This window comes from Cydia fagiglandana, chromosome 24 (assembly GCF_963556715.1).
Source record: "Cydia fagiglandana chromosome 24, ilCydFagi1.1, whole genome shotgun sequence".
Lineage (NCBI taxonomy): Eukaryota > Metazoa > Arthropoda > Insecta > Lepidoptera > Tortricidae > Cydia > Cydia fagiglandana.
The window spans coordinates 10,248,393-10,271,505 of NC_085955.1; the positions used below are offsets into that span (position 1 = coordinate 10,248,393).

A 23,113-nucleotide genomic window follows, 5' to 3' on the forward strand; every position below is an offset into this window, starting at 1 on the left:
CTCTGCCAACTCCTTAACCTTCTGGTATGACACGACTTGAACCTTTTCTTTTATTTGGTAGAAATAATTTATTCCCGGTCTTCCTCTCTTTCCCTCTATTTTTCCTTCTATGATGTATACAGAAGGTATACCACTTTTATTTCAGTTGCATATTTTAACTGTATTATTTGTTATGGCTGCCATATCTTACAACTTAAGATCAGAACTAGAGATTAAGACAGTTGCATTATTATCAGAGCCCGAAAAACGCTAAACAAAAGACTGCCGCAATCTTGCTAGAGTTAGAAACATTTTTCTGTCGATATCGATACTTGTGTAATAGAAGAAAAAACGGTACATCGAATATCGGTACTGCGATAAATGTTTTTTATTGGGTAAATACGCATATAAAACAGAGCGGATTATTTGAGCTGATGAAATTTTTGAGTAATATTGTTGTTACACATATTAACTCACATTATAGACGGGTCTAACGCGAATTTTATTCAATTACCTTGATTTACCGACGTCGAAATTCGCGTTAGACCCGTCTATAATGTGAGTTAATATGTGTTCAAAACGCTAAAGTTTAAAATATTATATTGTTGTTTTTGGCTTTCCCGCTTTGAAAAACAAATTACACGTGATATCTTCTCTGACCCCCCATCGTGATCATTCGAGATTTTTTTATTCTTACCGAGCCCCCCCCCCCCAGTCTAAACGATGATTGATGATGATGATTGTGTTGTTATCGTATTGTGTGTGTTGTTTGTGTTGTGTTGGTATTATTCCAATAATGTACTGTTGTGTGTGTAGTTGTACGAGGCAGCGGCTGCGCGCCACAAGCTGCTTCTACGCACCCGTGCGCGCGCGCAGTTCGCCCGCGACGCTGCCGAAACGCGAGGCTGGCTCGCCGACAAGCTGGCCAAACTACACAACGATCACCAGCAAGGTAATGACTAAACATGTTCAAACCTCAAATACACATTTAAGTAGGGCTCCCATACAACAAACGTGATTTATTTGCCGTTTTTTGCGTAATGGTACGGAACCCTTCGCGCGCGAGTCTGACTCGCACTTGGCCGGTTTTATTAATATTAACGGCTTAGTTCAAATAAAACTACGTACAGTCAACTGTATAAATATGGGTACAAAACATCTCAAAAATATGTCCCATAACTCTTATATCAGTGTCAGTGTCAGTAAAACCAAAAATAATAGATGGTATAGAGGGGCCCTGTCATAGTAAATTTTGTAGTCGCAGTAAATTTACTGCCATCTATCGACACACGATTAAAACTCAAAATGAAAACGTATAAAGTTATCAAAAAAATGTAAAAAATGATTTTATAATTTTTATATCATTTTGATCCATGTTCATTCACTGATATCTATGTGTTAAAATTGTTAAATATGAAACTGTGTCGTCACGCCATCTAGCCGAGAATAGGCTAAAGGTGTGTGCGGCAACTATTCGAGAATGACTTTTTTTTTAATTCCGAGGCACGTCTTATACGAAGTTACATATGTCTTTGGTAAAACCTAAACGAATGCACCGCTTCATTATTGACTTTCACTGACCATTCCCGGCGTTTTCAGGCGAGGTGACCGACCTGGAAGACAAGATCAAGAAACTCCAGAAGCACCAGGCCTTCACGGCCGAGCTGGCCGCCAACCGCGCGCGCCTCCAGGAGATCCAGGCGCTGGCTGAACAGCTGCGCCCTGACGAGGAGGTGGAGAAGCAGATGGCGCAGCTGAAGGAAGACTGGGGCAAGCTGGAGAAGGCTACCGAGGAGAGAGGTGGGTGCAGACTACCAGGTCCAGGTGGTACAACTGTGCCAGGAGATCCAGGTCTTGGCTGAGCAGCTGAACGAGGTGGAGAAGCAGATGGCGCAGCTGAAGGAAGACTGGGGAAGCTGGAGAAGGCTACAGAGGAGAGAGGTGAGTGCAGACTACCAGGTCCAGATGGTACAACCGCGCCAGGAGATCCAGGTCTTGGCAGAGCAGCCGAACGAGGTGGAGAAGCAGATGGCGCAGCTGAAGGAAGACTGGGGGAAGCTGGAGAAGGCTACAGAGGAGAGAGGTGGGTGCAGACTAAGCTTTGATATAAGCGGCAAGCAGTATAGTATTTAACGAAGGTAACGCGGGCCGCACTTTGTTAATATTTTAGACTTGACATTGTCGTCTGTCAATATTACATACAAAATAGCCAGGGAGGCTCGCGGGCCGCCTGTTGCCGACCGCTGCGCTAAAGGATATGCGGAGAAAATATTGGATACCTCAGTCCACTCCGTCAGTCAGTCAAGTCCGTTCAGTACTTTGCGAGCGACTTTGTTTTATAAGGTGTCATTAGTGTCATTACAAAAGGCTTTTAATATAAGATAAAGATAAAAAATAGTTTATTCAAGTAGGCATATTAAGTACAATGCGCTTATGAACGTCAAATAAAGCTACACCGGCTCCAACCCTACACCTCTGCCTCGAGAAGATTTAAATCCCCCCTCAATTGGAGGAGGGTATCCCAATATGGGACCGGCAGCAAACTCGGCGGGACTCATCTTTTCAAAACATTATTACATCTTATAATTAACATGCATTACGAGTAAATAAGAAAAATACAATTTAAATTACTATAGAATTCATGCAATTATACACAGTAGTTTATGAAAATTTGATTAAAAAGAAATATATGTTTTAACAAGTGGTTGTGTGTGTCCAGGGCGCGGTCTCGAGGAGGCGCAGGATATCTTGGAGTTCAACCAGCATCTGGACAAGATCGAGGCCTGGATCCGCGACAAGGAGATGATGGTACGTCGTTTCAACTCCTACCGACGACGACCGGTCTGGCCTAGTGGGTAGTGACCCTGCCTGTGAAGCCGATGGTCCCGGGTTCGAATCCCAGTAAGGACATTTATTTGTGTAATGACACAGATATTTGTGCCTGAGTCATGGTTATTTTCTATGTATTTAAGTATTTATATATTATATATATATAACGTTGTCTTAGTACCCACAACACAAGCCTTCTTTTGAGTTTACTGTGGGGCTTAGTCAATATGTGTAAGAATGTCCTATAATATTTATTTATTTAACTCCTCACATAAAAACTAGTTTGATATATTCAAAACGTACTTAAATACAAAATACAGTACGTAGCTGCCCCCTTTTTTAATACCTGCCATTAAATTTAAATAATCACGATTATTCAGCAGTGGCGCTAGTGTGCACGTTGATGGGCTCTTTTTTCTTTTACAAATCACAAATGATAACGTTCCGTGCTTATCGTGAATCCTAACTTGTCAGATGTTTTGTTTCAACAGACTTACCGATTAACTCACATTTATAGACGGGTCTAACGCGAATTTTATTCAATTACCTTGATTTACCGACGTTTCGACACAGGTTTCACTGGTCGTGGTCGCGGCTGACTGATGTCCCAGCAAAAAAAGACTATAAATCGTCAATCGTCGTCGTTCTCGTAATCGTCTATAAATGTGAGTTAATATGTGATCGTTCGTTTAAAACGTGAAAGTTTAAAATATTAGACTTATCGGTTGCCGCCGTTCTTTATATTTGAATCGATCAACTATTTCTTGTTGTTATTCTGTCCCATCAGCCAGGAGACAATAGTAGCATAGTTTATTAGAAGAGCTTCTGTACCATGCTCTACAAACGTGCTTAGTAGATGTCCCATTATGGAAAGGCCTTATGACTACCAAAAAAATCAAGTTTGGTTCATTGAAATACGAAATAACTATTATTTTAAGAGAGACCGTGACCATTTTTTTAGCATTAGAAATAAGGTAAACAATCTTGATGTGTTTTTTCATTGAAAAACACATTTAAAATATAAGTTACGGCAAATATGTAACAATTATGAATGTAATACGATTTATATTCTTCTGCTTTCATAAGTAATAGTTACTGATTTTTAAAAAGCGTTTTTCAATTAAAAGACATGTCGAGATCGCTTACCTTCTTTCAAGTTCTTTCTAATGCTAAAAAAACGAACTATAGTGACAAGAAAAAGATGATTCACCCATTTAACTCATGTGTATATGTGTGTTCAGGTGCAAGCCCACGAGTTGGGGCGCGACTACGAGCACTGCTCGGCGCTCGTCCGGAAACTGGACGATCTCGACTCGGACATGAAAGTGGACGAACAGCGCGTCAAGACGACGTGCGCGCTCGCCGACCGGCTGCTGCGACAGGTGTGTATCGCGCCTTATACTGGTCGCTCTGTTTAATGTGGGATCCCTTTGTTTCTCATTTTTCATTTAATTACTTTACATCACATGTGAATTACTCAAAGCAAAGTGCAACTTTGCTATCCGTTTTTTAAAGTGCAAAGTAAGCCTTTCCGAGCTGGTGTGGTGAGAAGAGTATTGTATTGTACGGTAGTATTAATGATTGTGTGGTATATGCGTCAGGGTCCGACGCAGCAGGCGGCGGCGGTGGCGGCGCGGCGCGACGCGCTGCTGCACAAGTGGCGCGCGCTCAGCGGCAGCCTGCAGACGTACCGCGACGCGCTCTCCGCCGCGCTAGAGATACACGCCTTCAACAGGTCACTATATAACACTCGCACTGTACGCACATGTGTAATGTGGTGGTGTCAGGGTCCGACGCAGGAGGCGGCGGCGGTGGCGGCGCGGCGCGACGCGCTGCTGCACAAGTGGCGCGCGCTCAGCGGCAGCCTGCAGACGTACCGCGACGCGCTCTCCGCCGCGCTAGAGATACACGCCTTCAACAGGTCACTATATAACACTCGCACTGTACGCACATGTGTAATGTGGTGGTGTCAGGGTCCGACGCAGGAGGCGGCGGCGGTGGCGGCGCGGCGCGACGCGCTGCTGCACAAGTGGCGCGCGCTCAGCGGCAGCCTGCAGACGTACCGCGACGCGCTCTCCGCCGCGCTAGAGATACACGCCTTCAACAGGTCACTATATAACACTCGCACTGTACGCACATGTGTAATGTGGTGGTGTCAGGGTCCGACGCAGGAGGCGGCGGCGGTGGCGGCGCGGCGCGACGCGCTGCTGCACAAGTGGCGCGCGCTCAGCGGCAGCCTGCAGACGTACCGCGACGCGCTCTCCGCCGCGCTAGAGATACACGCCTTCAACAGGTCACTATATAACACTCGCACTGTACGCACATGTGTAATGTGGTGGTGTCAGGGTCCGACGCAGCAGGCGGCGGCGGTGGCGGCGCGGCGCGACGCGCTGCTGCACAAGTGGCGCGCGCTCAGCGGCAGCCTGCAGACGTACCGCGACGCGCTCTCCGCCGCGCTAGAGATACACGCCTTCAACAGGTCACTATATAACACTCACACTGTACACACATATGTAATTACACTGAGGCCCACTTGCACCGTTGTGGTGGTGTCAGGGGCCGACGCAGCAGGCCGCGCCGGTGGCGACATACGCCTTCAACAGGTCACTCTATAACCATAAGCAATAAGATGTACTTAGCCTTTGCGCCTTTGTCACACCAATGATGTTTGGTTCAGCTAGTACTTCAACTTCTTAATCTTATTTAATATGTATTATTTAATCCAGGGACGTGGAAGACACCGCGGAGCGCATCGCGAAGAAAGCGGCCCTCTTCAGCAGCAACGAGCGCGGACGCGACCTGGACGCGGCGCAGGAGTTGAAGAGGCGGCACCTGGCGCGAGCGGCCGAGGCCGGCGCTGTGGGCGACAAGATCAAGCAGCTGTGTGCAGAGGGAGCCACGCTGCAGAGGAAGTGAGTACCGGCCGTATGACGTCATGTTGAACAGCTGTTGCAGCAGTATGGTTTCTTTGAGCGATCAATCGCTTCAAGCCTCAAGGCTGGAGCTGTAGGAGACAAGCAGCTGTGTGCAGACGGAGCCACGCTGCAGAGGAAGTGAGTACCGGCCATATGGGGTCATGTTCAGATTAGTCGGGAATGCATTGAACAGCTATTGCATGAGTATGGTTTTTTGACCGACTCAGGCTGGTCGGTGTGCAGGGCAGCCACGCTGCAGGGAAAGTAAGTACAAGATTTGTCACTACAGTGTACTACAATGTAGTGCATAATTATTTTCCATCCTATTGTCACGGAAATGTACGAACGTGCAGTCAATCTCGGTACAAAAAATAGTGAGGTTGACTGAAGTACTTGCAGGACTTGCAGGAGTATGGCTTTTTTCTGTTATAAAAACCATACTCCTGCAAGAAATGCTACATACAACGCTGCAGCAACAGTGAGTATATCCCGATACACAGGACAGGTATACATGCAGAGTATAAGTCTGCGAGTATTCTAAATTTAATATTTCGAGGGCTGGGCGGTAAAACCCAATAAGTCGTGCAAATGTGTTTTTGAAACTGTATTTGATTTATAAATTGTAACATATTTGCTGTGACTTATTTATCAATGTTAATCGAATACCTTTAAACGAGCAATTCTTGTTTATTTATTGTATATATATATCTATTTAAATATATCGTCGGGTGACAAGCAAAAGTCACTAACTAACACCATTGAAATTATTGGACAATAAACCGTGTTAAAAGTGCATTGTTACTTTAATGATTTGATAGTACTTAGTGACTTTTGCTTGTCACCCGACGATATATATGTATATTTCGGGAATCTCGAAAACGGCTCTAACGATTTCGATGAAATTTGGTATATGGGGGTTTTTGGAAGCGATAAATCGATCTAGCTAAGTCTTATCTCTGGGAAAACGCGCATTTTTGAGTTTTTATACGTTTTCCGAGCAAAGCTCGGTCTTCCAGATATTTTTCATAACATGTCAAGATCGCTTACCTTGAATTTTATCAAACTTTGTAAAATTTCTTATGATAAAAAAACGAACTATAACGCAACATTGTTATAATCGTAGACATCCAGAGCGTGGCGAAGAGATCGAAGGCCGCCTGTCCTCACTCCGCGAGGACTGGGAGCGTCTGCAGCAGCTCGCATCGCAACGCACCGCGCTTCTTGACGAGGCCATCGCTGAACACAAGTTTGACGACAGCCTTAAGGTAACTATCAAACAGTCTACATTGTTATAGTAGACATCCAGAGCGCGGCGAAGAGATCGAAGGGCGGCACCGCATTTTTGACGAGGCCATCGCTGAACACAAATTTGACGATAGCCTTAAGGTAACTATCGAACAGTCTACATTGTTATAGTAGACATCCAGAGCGCGGCGAGGAGATCGAAGGGCGGCACCGCATTTTTGACGAGGCCATCGCTGAACACAAATTTGACGATAGCCTTAAGGTAACTATCAAACAGTCTACATTGTTATAGTAGACATCCAGAGCGCGGTGAGGAGATCGAAGGCCGCCTGTCCTCACTCCGCGAGGACTGGGAGCGTCTGCAGCACCGCGCTTCTTGACGAGGCCATCGCTGAACACAAATTTGACGATAGCCTTAAGGTACAATTAGTAAACAGTCAACTTTATTACAAGAGAGAGAAAGAGGGGGGGGGAGGGAGAGGGGGGGAGAGAGAGAGAGAGATTATTTGTGAAAACAAAGGTAAAATGATTGATCTTATGGCTCTTCTACACGATGGGCCAGCGCCGGCCACTCCAAGGGACGCAGCCATGCGGTAGAATGAGACAGCAATATCACATGCTCCCCCTAACGCATAAATGCGTCCCTTGGAGTGGCCGGCGCTGGACCATCGTGTAGAGGAGCCATTAAATTAATGTTTCGTATTCTCACCATGCTCTGACAATAGTGGCGTACAAGTACTATACCATATGAGTTAAAATTGTTAAATATCAAACGGTGTCAACGCCATCTAGCCGAGCATAGGCCAAAGGTGTGGCGCCATCTATCCTAGAATGACTTTCTCTTGTTTTCCGAGGCACGTTTTTACCTTGGACTTTATTCATCTTATACTGAGTTACATACACGGTGTAACATGAGGAAACCGAATAATTTTAACCACGCATTTCTGAGGTCAAAAGAAGGAAAAAATGTAATATGAGTTTAGGTCAATTTCGCTAAAAAGATTTTTTTTATTTGTTTTTAAATTTTTTTGAATGTATTTGTACATAAATAATAAATGTTATTGGTAAACTTGTCACTTAAAATTGATTTCTACATTTTCTTTCGTAAAACCTACTTTTTGCAAAGTGTTACTTGTCACTTTTTGACATCTATCCATAAGGATATTTAGAATACGTCGCATAGCAGCAACATCACCATTAAAAAGACGTTTTACACTATCTAACGATAAAAAATTGTTTATTTTTTTTAAATTAATATTATTTTTGAAGCTAGGCGAATTTCAAAAAAGTTTATAGGACATTTTTGTCTCTAAATATGATCAGGAATACGCTGTTAAAATTATTCGGTTTCGTCATGTTACACCGTGAATGTGTTTGGTAATAGTTTTTTGTATGTGTGCGCAGGAGCTGGAGGTGTGGGTGTCGGAGAGCGTGAATTATGTGCTTACTATAAAAACAAACCGTACCTATAATTCTAAAATTAATTACATGGCAATAATGACTAATCTAGGTTTGTGGCGTACAGTCGCCATCAGATATATCGGAGCGGCCAAGGTGGTCATTAACATCTGAGCACGCCTCTATTGTCAAGGCGTTAGAGTGCGTGTTCAAATATTGTGAACACCTTGGCCGCTCCGATATATCTGATGGCGACTGTGCATATATTACAGTTTAAGACTTAAAAAAGTGTCGTGTGACTTAAAAATATGCGTTTGGTAATAGTCAGAGGTCGGCGGGGGTGAGCTGTTTTCAGAGTTTGCACAACATGGACATGCCTTGTCATTCGATGGTATATGTGGTGTAATTTAATAACTAAAGAAATTATTTTATTTAGGCTGCCTTTCCGCTACGATCTTAACGTCGCCATTAAAACAAATGAATTTTATAGCAAGCTTTTTTAGTAAACCTCTTCAAATAATATGTATATCCATACATATGCTATAATTAAAGTTGATTTGTACATAAGGCATTGTCATTTTAGTTTAATTATAGTTAATAAAGTTTTATTTTAATATTTCTTTCTAAGGTGTATCTATATTAATAACTACACTTGACATAAGTGCCGTCAAAATGGCTTACCCCTGCCGAGCTCTGGTAATAGTTGTTGTATGTGTGCGCAGGAGCTGGAGGTGTGGGTGTCGGAGAGCGTCAAGCGCATGCGCAGCGGCGCGGCGCCCGACTCCGCGGCCGACGCACAGGCCATGCTCGACACGCACAAGGAGAGGAAGGTACGTACGCACGTTTGACGACCGGTCCGGCCTAGTGGGTAGTGACCCTGCCTGCGAAGCCGACGGGCCTGGGTTCGAATCCCAGTCAGGGCATTTATTTGTGTGATGAACACTATAGTTCGTTTTTTTTAGCATTAGAAAGAACTTCACAGAAGTAAGCGTACAGTTTTTATCAGGCTCTTTAATTGTTAATAATTATTGAATTATCTAATGTAGCACGGTCAATACATATAATTTACTTCAAATTATTACCGCTTAAAGTGCCGGATTAGGAACCACAAGCTTACTTCTGCGAAGTTCTTTCTAATGCTAAAAAAAACGAACTATAATATTTGTTCCTGAGTCATGGGTGTTTTCTATGTATATAAGTATGTATTTATCTATATAAGTATGTATATCGTCGCCTGGCACCCATAGTACAAGCTTTGCTTAGTTTGGGGCTAGGTTGATCTGTGTAAGATGTCCACAAAAAAAAAAGTGTTTAGTTTAGTTATGTGTACCCAGGCCCATAAGCTAGCAGGGGTCTCCAAACCCCGGCCCGCGGGCCAAATCCGGCCCGTGGGCCCCCAGGGGTTCAGCGTTCATTGAGAGTGGAACTGTTCCTGACAGCAGCAATCTGACACCGGTACACGCAAGAACCGACGGTGGCCCGCGCGAAAGTTTCTGAGGCGCAAAGGCCCTCAGCTAAAAATGTTTGAAGACCCCTGGGCTAGATGGCACATGTTGATTTTTATAATAAAATCTTATAAAATAGATAGCAAATGAGCAATTTATCGCAATAATGTGGATATTAATATAATAATACAAAATTATAGGACCTTAAATTTTCAATACATATTAAATTTTTTTTGTAACTTCCAAAAACGAAATAAGTAAGGATACCATACGATTCCTTACATTTTATCAAAAAAAAATTGTATGGCAACTATACACATGAACACAATAGTTCACTGACAAAAACGCAATTTTCTTGTTTTGTCCATACTTCAAGATGGACTCTCAGTGACCGTGACGTCACGTTCACTTATCGTTTTGTTAGGAGCGTTTCGCGAGTGAAGTACGACTGTCGAACACTATCATTTCTGCCTTTTGTATTGCTTTAATGCAAAGGGTCCCATATAGACATTTGATCATAAAAACAAACCTGACCGATTCATTATTCGCTTGCCCTTGTCCCATTCATTTGGGGTCGGCGCAGCATGTCTTTTTCTTTCTTCTTCATGTCCATACCTCTCTCTCGCCCGTCATCTCATCATTCACTTGCGTTTGCTTCATATCATCTCTCACACAGGCCATCCACCCTTTTCTCGGTCTTCCTCTCCCATTACTTCCCTCCACATTCATTCGTAATACCTTTTTCGTCACATGATTTTCATCCCTCCGCATCACATGCCCGTACCACGCTAGACGATTCGCTCTTACTTTTTCTACTATGGGTGCAACTTTTAGGCTTCCTCTTATATACTCATTCCTTATCCTATCCATTCTTGTCACACCACACATCCATCTTAACATTTTCATCTCCGCTACATGCAACCTCTTTTCATCCGTCACCTTTAGGGCCCAACACTCTGATCCATACATGACGACAGGTCTTATGATGGTTTTATAAATTTTACCCTTCAATCGAAGAGGCATTCGGGCGTCGCAAATGGTTCCCGTGACCTGTCGCCATTTCATCCATCCTGACCTGACCGATTGATACCATAAATAAGCGGTCGGCAACCAGCGGCCCGCCAACCTCTCGCTTGCGGCCCGCGAGCCTCCTTGGCTATTTTGTATGTAATACTGACGGACGACAATGTCTCCTAAAGTCAAAAATATTACTTAAGCGCGGCCCGCGTCATCTTCGTTAACTAATATGTGGCCCTTGGCTGCTAAAAGGTTGCCGACCGCTGCCATAAATGAAAGTTTGCCATCTAGCCTATAAGTATTATTTGCGTAAATAGGAAAATATATTGAGTGATCTGTTTTGGTGTACAAAATCACAATGTTTTGTGTTTGCTAGACGGAGATAGACAACCGGCAGAAGAGTATAGCGGCGCTGCAGCGCGAGGAACAGAGCCCGGAGAAGCTGAAGAAGCTGACCGAACTGGCGCAGACCCTCGACCAGGCCTGGCTGCAGCGAGAGCAGCACCTCACACAGGTATACACACTCGCAGCGTGCTAGACGGAGATAGACGACCGGCAGAAGAGTATAGCTGACCGAGCTGGCGCAGACCCTCGACCAGGCCTGGCTGCAGCGAGAGCAGCACCTCACACAGGTATACACACTCGCAGCGTGCTAGACGGAGATAGACGACCGGCAGAAGAGTATAGCTGACCGAGCTGGCGCAGACCCTCGACCAGGCCTGGCTGCAGCGAGAGCAGCACCTCACACAGGTATACACACTCGCAGCGTGCTAGACGGAGATAGACGACCGGCAGAAGAGTATAGCTGACCGAGCTGGCGCAGACCCTCGAGCAGGCCTGGCTGCAGCGAGAGCAGCACCTCACACAGGTAGACACACTCGCAGCGTGCTAGACGGAGATAGACGACCGGCAGAAGAGTATAGCTGACCGAGCTGGCGTTGACCCTCGACCAGGCCTGGCTGCAGCGAGAGCAGCACCTCACACAGGTATACACACTCGCAGCGTGCTAGACGGAGACAGACGACCGGCAGAAGAGTATAGCTGACCGAGCTGGCGCAGACCCTCGACCAGGCCTGGCTGCAGCGAGAGCAGCACCTCACACAGGTATACACACTCGCAGCGTGCTAGACGGAGACAGACGACCGGCAGAAGAGTATAGCTGACCGAGCTCGCGCAGACCCTCGACCAGGCCTGGCTGCAGCGAGAGCAGCACCTCACACAGGTATACACACTCGCAGCGTGCTAGACGGAGACAGACGACCGGCAGAAGAGTATAGCTGACCGAGCTGGCGCAGACCCTCGACCAGGCCTGGCTGCAGCGAGAGCAGCACCTCACACAGGTATACACACTCGCAGCGTGCTAGACGGAGACAGACGACCGGCAGAAGAGTATAGCTGACCGAGCTGGCGCAGACCCTCGACCAGGCCTGGCTGCAGCGAGAGCAGCACCTCACACAGGTATACACACTCGCAGCGTGCTAGACGGAGATAGACGACCGGCAGAAGAGTATAGCTCACCGAGCTGGCGCAGACCCTCGACCAGGCCTGGCTGCAGCGAGAGCAGCACCTCACACAGGTATACACACTCGCAGCGTGCTAGACGGAGACGGACGACCGGCAGAAGAGTATAGCTGACCGAGCTGGCGCAGACCCTCGACCAGGCCTGGCTGCAGCGAGAGCAGCACCTCACACAGGTATACACACTCGCAGCGTGCTAGACGGAGACAGACGACCGGCAGAAGAGTATAGCTGACCGAGGCAGACCCTCGACCAGGCCTGGCTGCAGGGAGAGCAGCACCTCACACAGGTAGACACACTCGTAGCGTGCTAGACGGAGACAGACGACCGGCAGAAGAGTATAGCTGATTCACAAGGATTCCGCCTCTAATCTTTGTTTTTATTAAATACTAACTTTTGCCCGCGACTTCGTCTGCGTGGAATTAGTGACAGCAGCTAAAGTAGGTTTAGCGCCTGGATAATGCTAATAGCAATCATTCAATTCGCGCATTGCTTACTTCAATTATTAGGCAATTCATTAACTCTTTTAATGCCATCCCCCTTTACACTCTCTTCAGGGATGATTTCCGACATAAAAACTATCATATGTCCTTCCCCGGGACTCAAACTATCTCTAAACCAAATTTCAACTAAATCGGTTCAGCGTCTTAAGCGTGAAGAGGTAACAGACAGACAGACATACACACTTACGCCTTTATAATATTAGTTAGGATGTATGTCAAATACTTAACGGAATATATATATTTTTTCAGTTTATTTGAAGGCATGTTTGTCGTTTAACTCCCAAATGCATACAATAACGTTAATGTTTTGTCTCAGGCGCACCAGCTGCAGCTGCTTAAGGAGCAAGCGAGACAGACAGAAGACTGGCTCGCGGCCAAGGAAGCTTTCCTGAACAATGACGATCTCGGCGAGAACCTAGACGGTATTTAAATATTATTACACAGAAAAAATATTATTTATTTTGTTATTTATATGAGCCTAGAGTGTCCCACTGCTGGGCAAAGGCCTCCTTCCTCCCTTTCCACGTATACGTACACACACACACACACAACACACACACACACAAAAAACCACACACACACAACACACACACACAAAAAACCACACACAAAACACACACACTCAGAAAAAAATAAAAATGAAAGTTTATTGATAACAATGCTTACAAGCTTACAAGTCTGTTTAGTTAATAACTAAACTAATAATAATAAATTTTGAATTCATTACGTATACATTTGTATACCTATATGTGACGTTCCACGGGTAAAGGTACCTTATGGCAGTGCGCGCTTACGCTCTTATTAACGTCGCTCCAATATTATTGCGGCGCTATGTGACGTAAGCGCCAGCCGCCATAAGGTACCTTTTATTTCTTTTTATATTACATTAATTTTATTATATATTTAAGATTCATTATTATTTATGTGGTACATGTATTCATTTATATATTTATTTGAAATTCATAATTTAGCAATATATTATATGGTAAGTGGCATGTCGAAAAATTCATTGTAGTCATAAAACATATTTTTCTCAAAAATGGACGGCAAAGTCGACCTTGCTGTCTAAAAAATAGGTCGCGAAGCGTTTAGTTTATGGTCAGTCAAAAATTAAAAAGTTAAATACATTGCAGTCTCGATTTTGGGACTGCAATGTTGCATACAAATTCCATTATTTGTCGAGTTCCAAACTTTTTAAAAGTTGAAATGGCCATATCAATTGAAGGCACAGGCGCTTTAAACAGCCAAACAGATGATTAGTACCGCGACTATTTAGTTGTCTCAAATAGGTTGGCGTATTTTCGGCAGAAAAATACACTTCTATATTTTTATTAAACAATAAAAAGGCGGCAAGGGCTTTCTTCTGTGAAAATATATACGTAACAACGTTGCTTTTGTAAAATATTTCTATGATATTTATGTTTCTTGCACCATTTTTGAGAAAAGCACTATATATGACTCGGCTGGAAGGCTACTTGCTGGCTTCGGATTCAATTAAACGGACTCCCAAGGTCGTCCGTTTAAAACGAATCCTCAGCCTGCAAGTAGCTACTTCCGAACCTCGACAATAATGTACTATAGTAAGGAGCCACTTGTTTAATCTAGATTTAAAACCGGCGGTGGAAGTTGCATTTGTAAATCTAAATGAATGTTATTAAATATTTATCATTCAAACATATATCATTATTTTTTTATTTTTGATCTTAAGTGTAAATTTAATAAGTGTGTGAACATATTGCCATACGATAAATAAATAATTCAAACAACTCAAATTTTGCATTTGTTTACTTTGCCTTACATGCGAATAAAATGAAAGAAAGAAAATACATTTATTTACGTCAACCAACCAGTTAAATTACAAGTTTTATATCGACACATAGACGTTAAATAGGACCCCCACTCAGCGTAATGCTACGACGGTAAGCCGCAGCGCTGATTTTCGGTGGGGACCTAACTTATCAACTTAAAAAAATGCCTTTCCGAGCTGGTGTGGTGAAAAGAAGTTTTTTTTATTATTATAGCCGTGGAGACCCTGATCAGGAAGCACGCAGAGTTCGCCAAGCTGCTGGAGTCCGGAGTGTCTCGAGTGGAGGAACTGGAGACCTTCGCTCGCTCGCTACTCGAGGGAGGGCACTACGACCAGGCCTACATCGAGCGACGACTCGCCGCCATCTTGGCGAGAAGAGACAAACTCAAGGTCAGCTATCATCGTTATAGTTATAGTTCGTAGGTTTCTAATAGAGCCCGAGCTAATCCTATTGTCTATGATTAAGTAAAACAGCTCGTGCCACGTGCCACAACCACCTGCATAAAAAGTACAGTACTTCGGTTACTGAGTGCCGGCGAGTCGAACGCTACAGAACCAGTCTAAAATGTGTCATCGAGATGCGTAGCAAAGGCGCGTTATCGGAGAGCGCACCTACTTTGGTTTTTTAAGCGTTGGACTAGCCCGCGCTCAGGTGCCAAATAGAATGATTATGACTCCTTTTTGCAGGTAAGTAGCACGTGCGGTTTTACCTAACAATAGACAATAGGATTAGCCGCCGGGCTCTATTACAAAGCTACGAGTAGCAGCTAATAAAATACCACTGGTAGATAACAATTTTAATAGTTATTTGTTTTACAAGGGGGCAAAGTAGTTGTTTAACCGCTCGTATCCGAGCAAGCGAATGATTCTAAAATGGAATCTTGAGCGTTGCAAGGGCTCCAAGCACGAGGTTTAAACAATTTCCCCCGAGTGAAACACAAAATTTTTCACCACACCAACCCAAAGAAAATATTAACTGTAAGATATCAAACAAAATCAAACCAAATTAAATCCAAATGAATGTAATTAAATATTTATCAATCAAAATCATAATTTAAAAGTCAATTCTACCAGCAAACATAAGAAATAACTTAAAATTTGCATTTGATTACTTTGCCTCACATGTGAATAAAATGCAACTTCGCTATTAGTTTTTCAACAATCACGAGAGCCTTTACCAGTTGGTGTGGTGAAAATGTATGTACAGTCAGCAGCAGAAGTTGCTAAACGGGCCAGGTGTTCAAAATGATCTTGACGCGACTTTATTGTTAAGAGAATAAGAGCATGTCTAGGTAATTTTGGACACCGCGCCCGCTTAGCAACTTCTGCTGCTGACTGTATTATTCTCTGGTGCAGGAGTCGTGCCGCGCTCGCGGCGTCACGCTGCAGCAGTCCAAGCAGCTGCTGGAGTTCCTGCGAGACCTGGAGCATGAGCAGGAGTGGATCGCGCTCAAGATGCAGACCGCCACCGACCACAACTACAGGTACATGTACACACGTGATGCTGCAGCAGTCTAAGCAGCTGCTGGAGTTCCTGCGAGACCTGGAGCATGAGCAGGAGTGGATCGCGCTCAAGATGCAGACCGCCACCGACCACAACTACAGGTACATGTACACACGTCACGCTGCAGCAGTCCAAGCAGCTGCTGGAGTTCCTGCGAGACCTGGAGCACGAGCAGGAGTGGATCGCGCTCAAGATGCAGACCGCCACCGACCACAATTACAGGTACATGTACACACGTGATGCTGCAGCAGTCCAAGCAGCTGCTGGAGTTCCTGCGAGACCTGGAGCATGAGCAGGAGTGGATCGCGCTCAAGATGCAGACCGCCACCGACCACAATTACAGGTACATGTACACACGTGATGCTGCAGCAGTCCAAGCAGCTGCTGGAGTTCCTGCGAGACCTGGAGCATGAGCAGGAGTGGATCGCGCTCAAGATGCAGACCGCCACCGACCACAATTACAGGTACATGTACACACGTGATGCTGCAGCAGTCCAAGCAGCTGCTGGAGTTCCTGCGAGACCTGGAGCATGAGCAGGAGTGGATCGCGCTCAAGATGCAGACCGCCACCGACCACAATTACAGGTACATGTACACACGTGATGCTGCAGCAGTCCAAGCAGCTGCTGGAGTTCCTGCGAGACCTGGAGCATGAGCAGGAGTGGATCGCGCTCAAGATGCAGACCGCCACCGACCACAATTACAGGTATAGTCTGTCAAGCAAAGTATCTTCTTCCTCGCGCTACCCCGGCATTTTGCCATGGCTCATGGGAGACTGGGGTCCGCTTGACAACTAATCCCATGATTTGACGTAGGCACTAGTTTTTGCGAAAGCGACTGCCATCTGACCTTCTAGCCCAGAGGGGAAACTAACTAGGCTTTATTGGGATTAGTCCGGTTTCCTCACGATGTTTTCCTTCACCGAAAAGCGACTGGCAAATATCAAATGATATTTCGTACGTAAGTTCCGAAAAACTCATTGGGACGAGCCGGGGTTTGAACCCGCGATCTCCGGATTGAAAGTCGCACGCTCTTACCGCTAGGCCACCAGCGCTTCAAGTCAAGCAAAGTATGTCAGTAGCAATGTACAGCAAAGTGAAGTACGGCAACACTCAAAGAGCAGTATTATTGCGCTAAGAAAAGCAGCAATGTACATGGAACCAAAACATGTAATTATCATAACCTCAAATTTTACAAATATTTACGATTACCGAGCTCATTGTACATTGCAGGCACCTTGACTTTGCTTGAGTTCATGCACAATCTTATTTATTATATATGTGACGTTCTACGGCAAAAGGCACCTTAGGGGTCATACATTAATTACATCACACGAATTTCTAGGTTTTTTTGACCCCTCCCCCCTCCTTGTCACACTTGGTCACATTTGGCAAACCCCTCCCCCCTAGTGTGACGTCACATTTTTTCTACGAAATCGCCAAATCGAATTAAGTAAGTACCTAAGTATTATTAATATTTTATCAAAATATTTTTGACGATATAAATATTAGTAATTTTATAACCCAAAACTGCTTAGGAAAGAAAATTAAACGAATAAAAACGATTATCGTTTTAAAAACTTGTTGTTTAAATGTACAGCGAATAAAATAATTTAAATAAATTTTCGGTTACTGATGAAGTTAAAGTGACGTCACAAAGTTTGTGTCTCCCCCCTCCCCCATGTCACAATATGTCACATTTTCTTGACCCCCTCCCTCCCCCTAAACGTGTGATGTAATTAATGGATGACCCATTATGGCGGCTGGCGCTTACGTCGCATTGCGCCGCAATAATATTGGATTGGCCGCTATTATCGGCGTTAATAATAGCGTAAGCGCCAACCGACATAAGGTACCTTTACCCGTGGGACGTCACATATTTGTATTTAATGGTGACAACAGCAATTTCTGTTGAAATAGCAACGATTCAGAATATAAACAAACAAGATGGCTGTCATTCACGATCCACACTCCACGGACATAACACAAATGACACTCGATTTTGGAATTATTGGAAAATAATGTTGCTAAATTATTCAAAGACGCCTTTTGCTACTGACGGCACTGGTCCCACCGCGAGCTAGTAAGCTATGAGCTATCGGCTATAAACACGAACAAAAGATAAGCACTCCCGTGTAAATAAAAGAGACACGGCGATATTTATAGTTACTCGCCCAGCGGTGAGCTACTCGCCCAGCGGTGAGCTATAAATATCGCCGTGTCTCTTTTATTTACACGGGAGTGCACATCTTTTGTTCGTGTTTATAGCCGATAGCTCATAGCTTACTAGCTCGCGGTGGGACCAGTGCCGACAAGATTTACTAGACCAAGTACAGGGTGTTAAGTGTAGCCAGGCGATCATTCCGTAAATATAATAGATATCAGAAAACTACACGTTGATATCGAAAGTGCGTTATCCAATGAGTAAAATTGCATTAATAACTTTTTTTAAATAAAAGCAGAAACATCCCAAACATTAACTTCAATCCCTCCCGTACATTTAGTACGACGACTCACCCCTCAAAGAACGTCGGTGTCGTAAGAGATAAAACTGCATAAGATTCATTAAAAAAAAGTTATTTTTACTCATTGGGTAACGCACTTTCGATATCAATTTGTAGTTTTCTGATATCTGTTATATTTACGGAATTATCGCCTGGCTACACTTACCGATTACAACCTATACGCGTAACTATAACTGTTCGCGAATAAAGCACGTTTGCTAAGATTTATTTTTATATTGAACAGAATTAATGAATGTAGTTAGAATCGATCAAATCAGACCCATGATATAAATAAAATGTTTTGTAATCAACAAATACTCAAAAACATGCCTTCGTATTTAGCTACTTTCCAAGAATACATTTTAAATATTTAATATACCTAGTTTTTTTTTGTGTAATTTTTCTTTTTAATTAGGTGCAACAGATATTCAGTATTCATCTGAATAGTAGGCATCATTCGGCCTAATACCGAATATTCGGCAAAGTGGCCGAATAGGCCGAATACCGAATAGTTGCCGAATATTCGTGGCATCTCTAATATTCTTTTTAAAACCATATTTGTATATTTACATTAGTGAAGTTACATTGAAGTGTATTAGGTATGATTGTTATTTTGGATATTTTTAAATGAAATAAATATTATTCTTATTCTTTATTCTTATTCACCCGTGTTTGTGTACAGAGAACTGTCGAACCTTCAGAGCAAGATTCAGAAGCACGCCGCCTTCGAGTCGGAGCTGGCGTCCAACAAGAAGCGGATAGACGACGTGGCCAACCGCGGCGAGGAGCTCATAGGTACTCTCCTCATACTATAGGACAGCGGTTCTTAAACTTTTTTATAAATAAATAAAAATAAAAAGTCATTTATTGTCGCAACAAAACTTACAGCAACAAATCGAACAAAGAGAAAACAAAAAAGGTTACAGGTTACATAATAAGGTTAAAGTCCAATAGGGTTGTTGACTGTATATAAAATATGGAATATATGTAATATATTACATTAACGAGATATACAAGTAGAAGGTAATTTTAACGTGCCGTCGTGTCGTGTGTGCGTTCATATACACTCCATAGTCGCTAACCGTTCCGACACGTCGCCAAAAAAAAGGGAACTTGATTTGACTTGACAGTCAACCACCCTATATAAGGGCAATAAGTATTAATTACAGCACAAAGCAGAATAGCGATAAGTATACATACATCTTTTAATAACAAGGAATGGAATTCCTTGCCGGCGTCTATATTTCCGTGCTCTTATAACCCGGCAACCTTCAAATCAAGAGTGAACAGGCACCTTCTGGGCGAGCTCGCTCCATCGTAGGCCACGTCTACGCCTCGGCTAGTCTGTGGCCATGAGTAAACCCATGCATAATAATAAAAAAAAAAAAACTATTTATATAACTATTTTTGGTGACGGAACTCTTTCGGCAGGCGAAATATTTGACGGAACCCCAAATTAAAAATTGTCTTTCATCACTGTGGACCAGATATATCTATAGAAGAGCTGGTTTTTTTCTTATTATTACAAGTATATTTAAGCGGAACCCCAACAGAGGCTTTGCGGAACACACTTTGAGAATGGCTGCTATAGGATATCACATATAATAATTGACCTTAGCCAGCATTTTTTCGTTATTTTGGTTTTGTCTAAATTTTATAAAGAATTATGGAATTGATTTGTTGATATTTAAGAGATGAATTTTGCGGAATTTTATTTTGATTTCTTATTTCAAACGACTACAATTTTTACGATTTTTTAATTTACTTTTAAGAATTTTGTTCAATTATATAATAATCTAGTGTAAATATAGTATGTACATACATCCTTGCTTTGCCCTAACAGGGCCCATGTGAAACTGTTTATAATATTGTGTAACATCTATATTCGTGACGAAGCCCAAAAAGACCTGTCCGCCCTCGGAATACCCAACTGGCGTGAAGTGGCGCAGAATAGGGCAGAATGGCGCTCTCTTGTGTCAGAGGCCAAGATCCTCTTTGGGTCACTGAGCCAGTGATGTATGTATGTATGTATGTAACATCTATATTACCAAGGTCGCAATAAAGTATATGATATGATATGGTATTTAACCTTTTGAACGTCACAGACGGCAATTAACGTCAACGCAAAATTGTGACAACGACGCCAAAGACGGCATTTGACGTCGATTGTTTTTTTGATGAAAATCTACTGAAAAACACCCCAGTTTTAGATTGGCATTATTTATTCACAAAACTACAATTTACCCCCGTGGCGCCAGTGGCACGGCAAATGGATGCGCCGTTTGGCGTTCAAAAGTTTATTCAACTATAATAAACGCCAATCACAGGTGATAATGTTAATATTTACACTAGTTATTAGGTATGTAGCTTAAAACTAACGAATTCTACAGGGTGTTACTGACCATCGGGCTTTAAATCCAGGGCTCGATTCTACTCGCTAAACTGAGCTACTTATATTATGGCACCAAGCCCGAAATCCCGAATTTTTTTTTACGTTTTCATACATTTTGTCTGATCAGATGTCGACGTTTTCTATGGAAAAGCCAAAAAAAAATTCCCCGATTTTAGGGTTGGTCCCATAGTAAAAGTAGCTCAGTTTAGCGAGTAAAATCAGGCCCGTGAATTAAAGCCCCATGGTCGGACACATACTGTATGTATTGTTAATATTATCTGAAATAAATGATTATTTAATTTAATAAATGATATGTTGTTAACAGAGGCGAAGCACTACGCGTCCCAGGAGATCTCGACACACGTGGAAGAGCTGGAGAACCAATGGAGAGAGCTTCAGGTACCGTCCCGCATCAGCCCTGTAGTGTCCACCATATATGACACCCACACTCTCCCACATGTACCCTATACCGGGTGTGGCCTGTCACACGAGCAAATAATTAAACTGTAGGCTGTACTCCTCATATTGACCAACATTTATTCAGCGACTTTTAAAAATAACTTGTGGTTTGATTTTGAACGCATTCACTGCCAGGGGGCGTGGCCTAGGAACAAACTTGTATGACGGTGTACGCACATGTGCGTTGGGGGCAGCGAATGTGTTAATACACTTTTAAGTTTATTCTAAGACGCAATGTATTGCGAATTTTGTTATGTTTAAGGCGTGACAAGCAACGTCAATCACAATGATAAAGTGGGGCGATGGCGTCCATTGAAGATAATTTTTATTTTTTATGAAAAATAGGGAGTCTAAATACTTCATAGTCAAAGTTGTTGAACAAAAGTGTCAACGTTTGAGTACAATCTATGTTTTAATTATTTGCTCGTATTACAGGGCACACCAGGTATATACCCTAGCATAAGTATATTTTTTCTAAGAAATACTGCAATGCACTGAAAATGCATAAATGCCTCGCAGACGCAGCACTATGGTTATGGTTAAGAAAAAAACAAATCTTAGGGCCAGTTGCACCAACTACATTTGACAGACTGATCAACGTCAGCCGGCGCGCCCCGGCGATTTACTATGAAACTTTCCATACATAAAAATTTAGCGAACTCTTTAACGATACGAGCAGTTTGGTGCAACCGACCCTTAGTTTAAGAAAGCAGCCTTTGACTTGTGACCATTCCAGTCTGCAGTGAAACTCCGTCGCGAGCGGCTACAGGAGGCGTACCAAGCCCGTGTATACCTGCGAGGACTCGACGATTTCACGGCGTGGCTTGATGACGTCGAGTCGCAACTACTCAGCGAGGACCACGGTGAGAGACTATACTACTTTGGGGATGTGCACAAATCACGCGAGGTGTTTTCGGCTACTTTTTGACCCATAACCTCACGTGTATTTTCTTGAAAAAAATTTTTTCCCCAGGCGTGGTGGTATTTTGTGAGATTTTTGGTTACCCCCCTCCCCCACATAACCTCACGTGTATTTTCTTGAAATTTTTCTATCCGATCGGTCAAGGCCACCCGCTCCAAAATTTCGAGAAATATACTCGCTATTTTGATAAGTACGGAGTTAAGATTTATGTTCAACAAAACCGAGAAAAAATATCTACTCATGTGGTAGGTATTTTTTATTGTATAAATTTATTTTATTTTCTATATTAATGTTTTGTGTTGTTTTCTAATATTTATCTACTTATTTATTTATAAGATAGATACAAATATTAAAAATAAAAATAATCTAACGTATCTATAAAATAAAACTAAATTAAAACTAAAAACTAATACTAAATAAAATTAAATTAAATTAAAATGTCTAAAAAATTTGGCCCCTTTGGCATGGTGCCGAGGACGCTGGCAGCATTTCCCCGCTGTATTGCTAAGCTAATACGTTGAGCGAGAAAGCTGCCAGCTCTTCGGTCACCAGTGAAGTCTATAAGGTATTTTTTATTACTTTCGTTCACTGTAAAGAAATACACGTGAGGTTTCCTTATACTCCCACTCCCCCAACGTGATCTGTCGTGATTCTTTCGTGACCCCCCCCCCCCCTCT

At 43.2% G+C, this 23,113-nt stretch overlaps 1 protein-coding gene across 1 annotated transcript in view; it reads left to right on the top strand.

Moving 5' to 3' along the window:
- Nucleotides 1–23,113, top strand: part of LOC134676433 (spectrin beta chain, non-erythrocytic 2) — a 184,781-nt gene that overhangs the window by 109,602 nt on the left and 52,066 nt on the right. Inside the window, exons 48-62 of the mRNA XM_063534829.1 lie at nucleotides 796–931; nucleotides 1,579–1,779; nucleotides 2,699–2,787; nucleotides 4,050–4,190; nucleotides 4,410–4,543; nucleotides 5,535–5,720; nucleotides 6,847–6,988; nucleotides 9,089–9,196; nucleotides 11,205–11,342; nucleotides 13,166–13,271; nucleotides 14,871–15,046; nucleotides 16,013–16,140; nucleotides 19,346–19,458; nucleotides 21,381–21,454; nucleotides 22,251–22,377. Coding sequence (XP_063390899.1) covers nucleotides 796–931; nucleotides 1,579–1,779; nucleotides 2,699–2,787; nucleotides 4,050–4,190; nucleotides 4,410–4,543; nucleotides 5,535–5,720; nucleotides 6,847–6,988; nucleotides 9,089–9,196; nucleotides 11,205–11,342; nucleotides 13,166–13,271; nucleotides 14,871–15,046; nucleotides 16,013–16,140; nucleotides 19,346–19,458; nucleotides 21,381–21,454; nucleotides 22,251–22,377 — 1,999 coding nt within the window. The remainder of the gene's footprint in view (nucleotides 1–795; nucleotides 932–1,578; nucleotides 1,780–2,698; nucleotides 2,788–4,049; nucleotides 4,191–4,409; nucleotides 4,544–5,534; nucleotides 5,721–6,846; nucleotides 6,989–9,088; nucleotides 9,197–11,204; nucleotides 11,343–13,165; nucleotides 13,272–14,870; nucleotides 15,047–16,012; nucleotides 16,141–19,345; nucleotides 19,459–21,380; nucleotides 21,455–22,250; nucleotides 22,378–23,113) is intronic.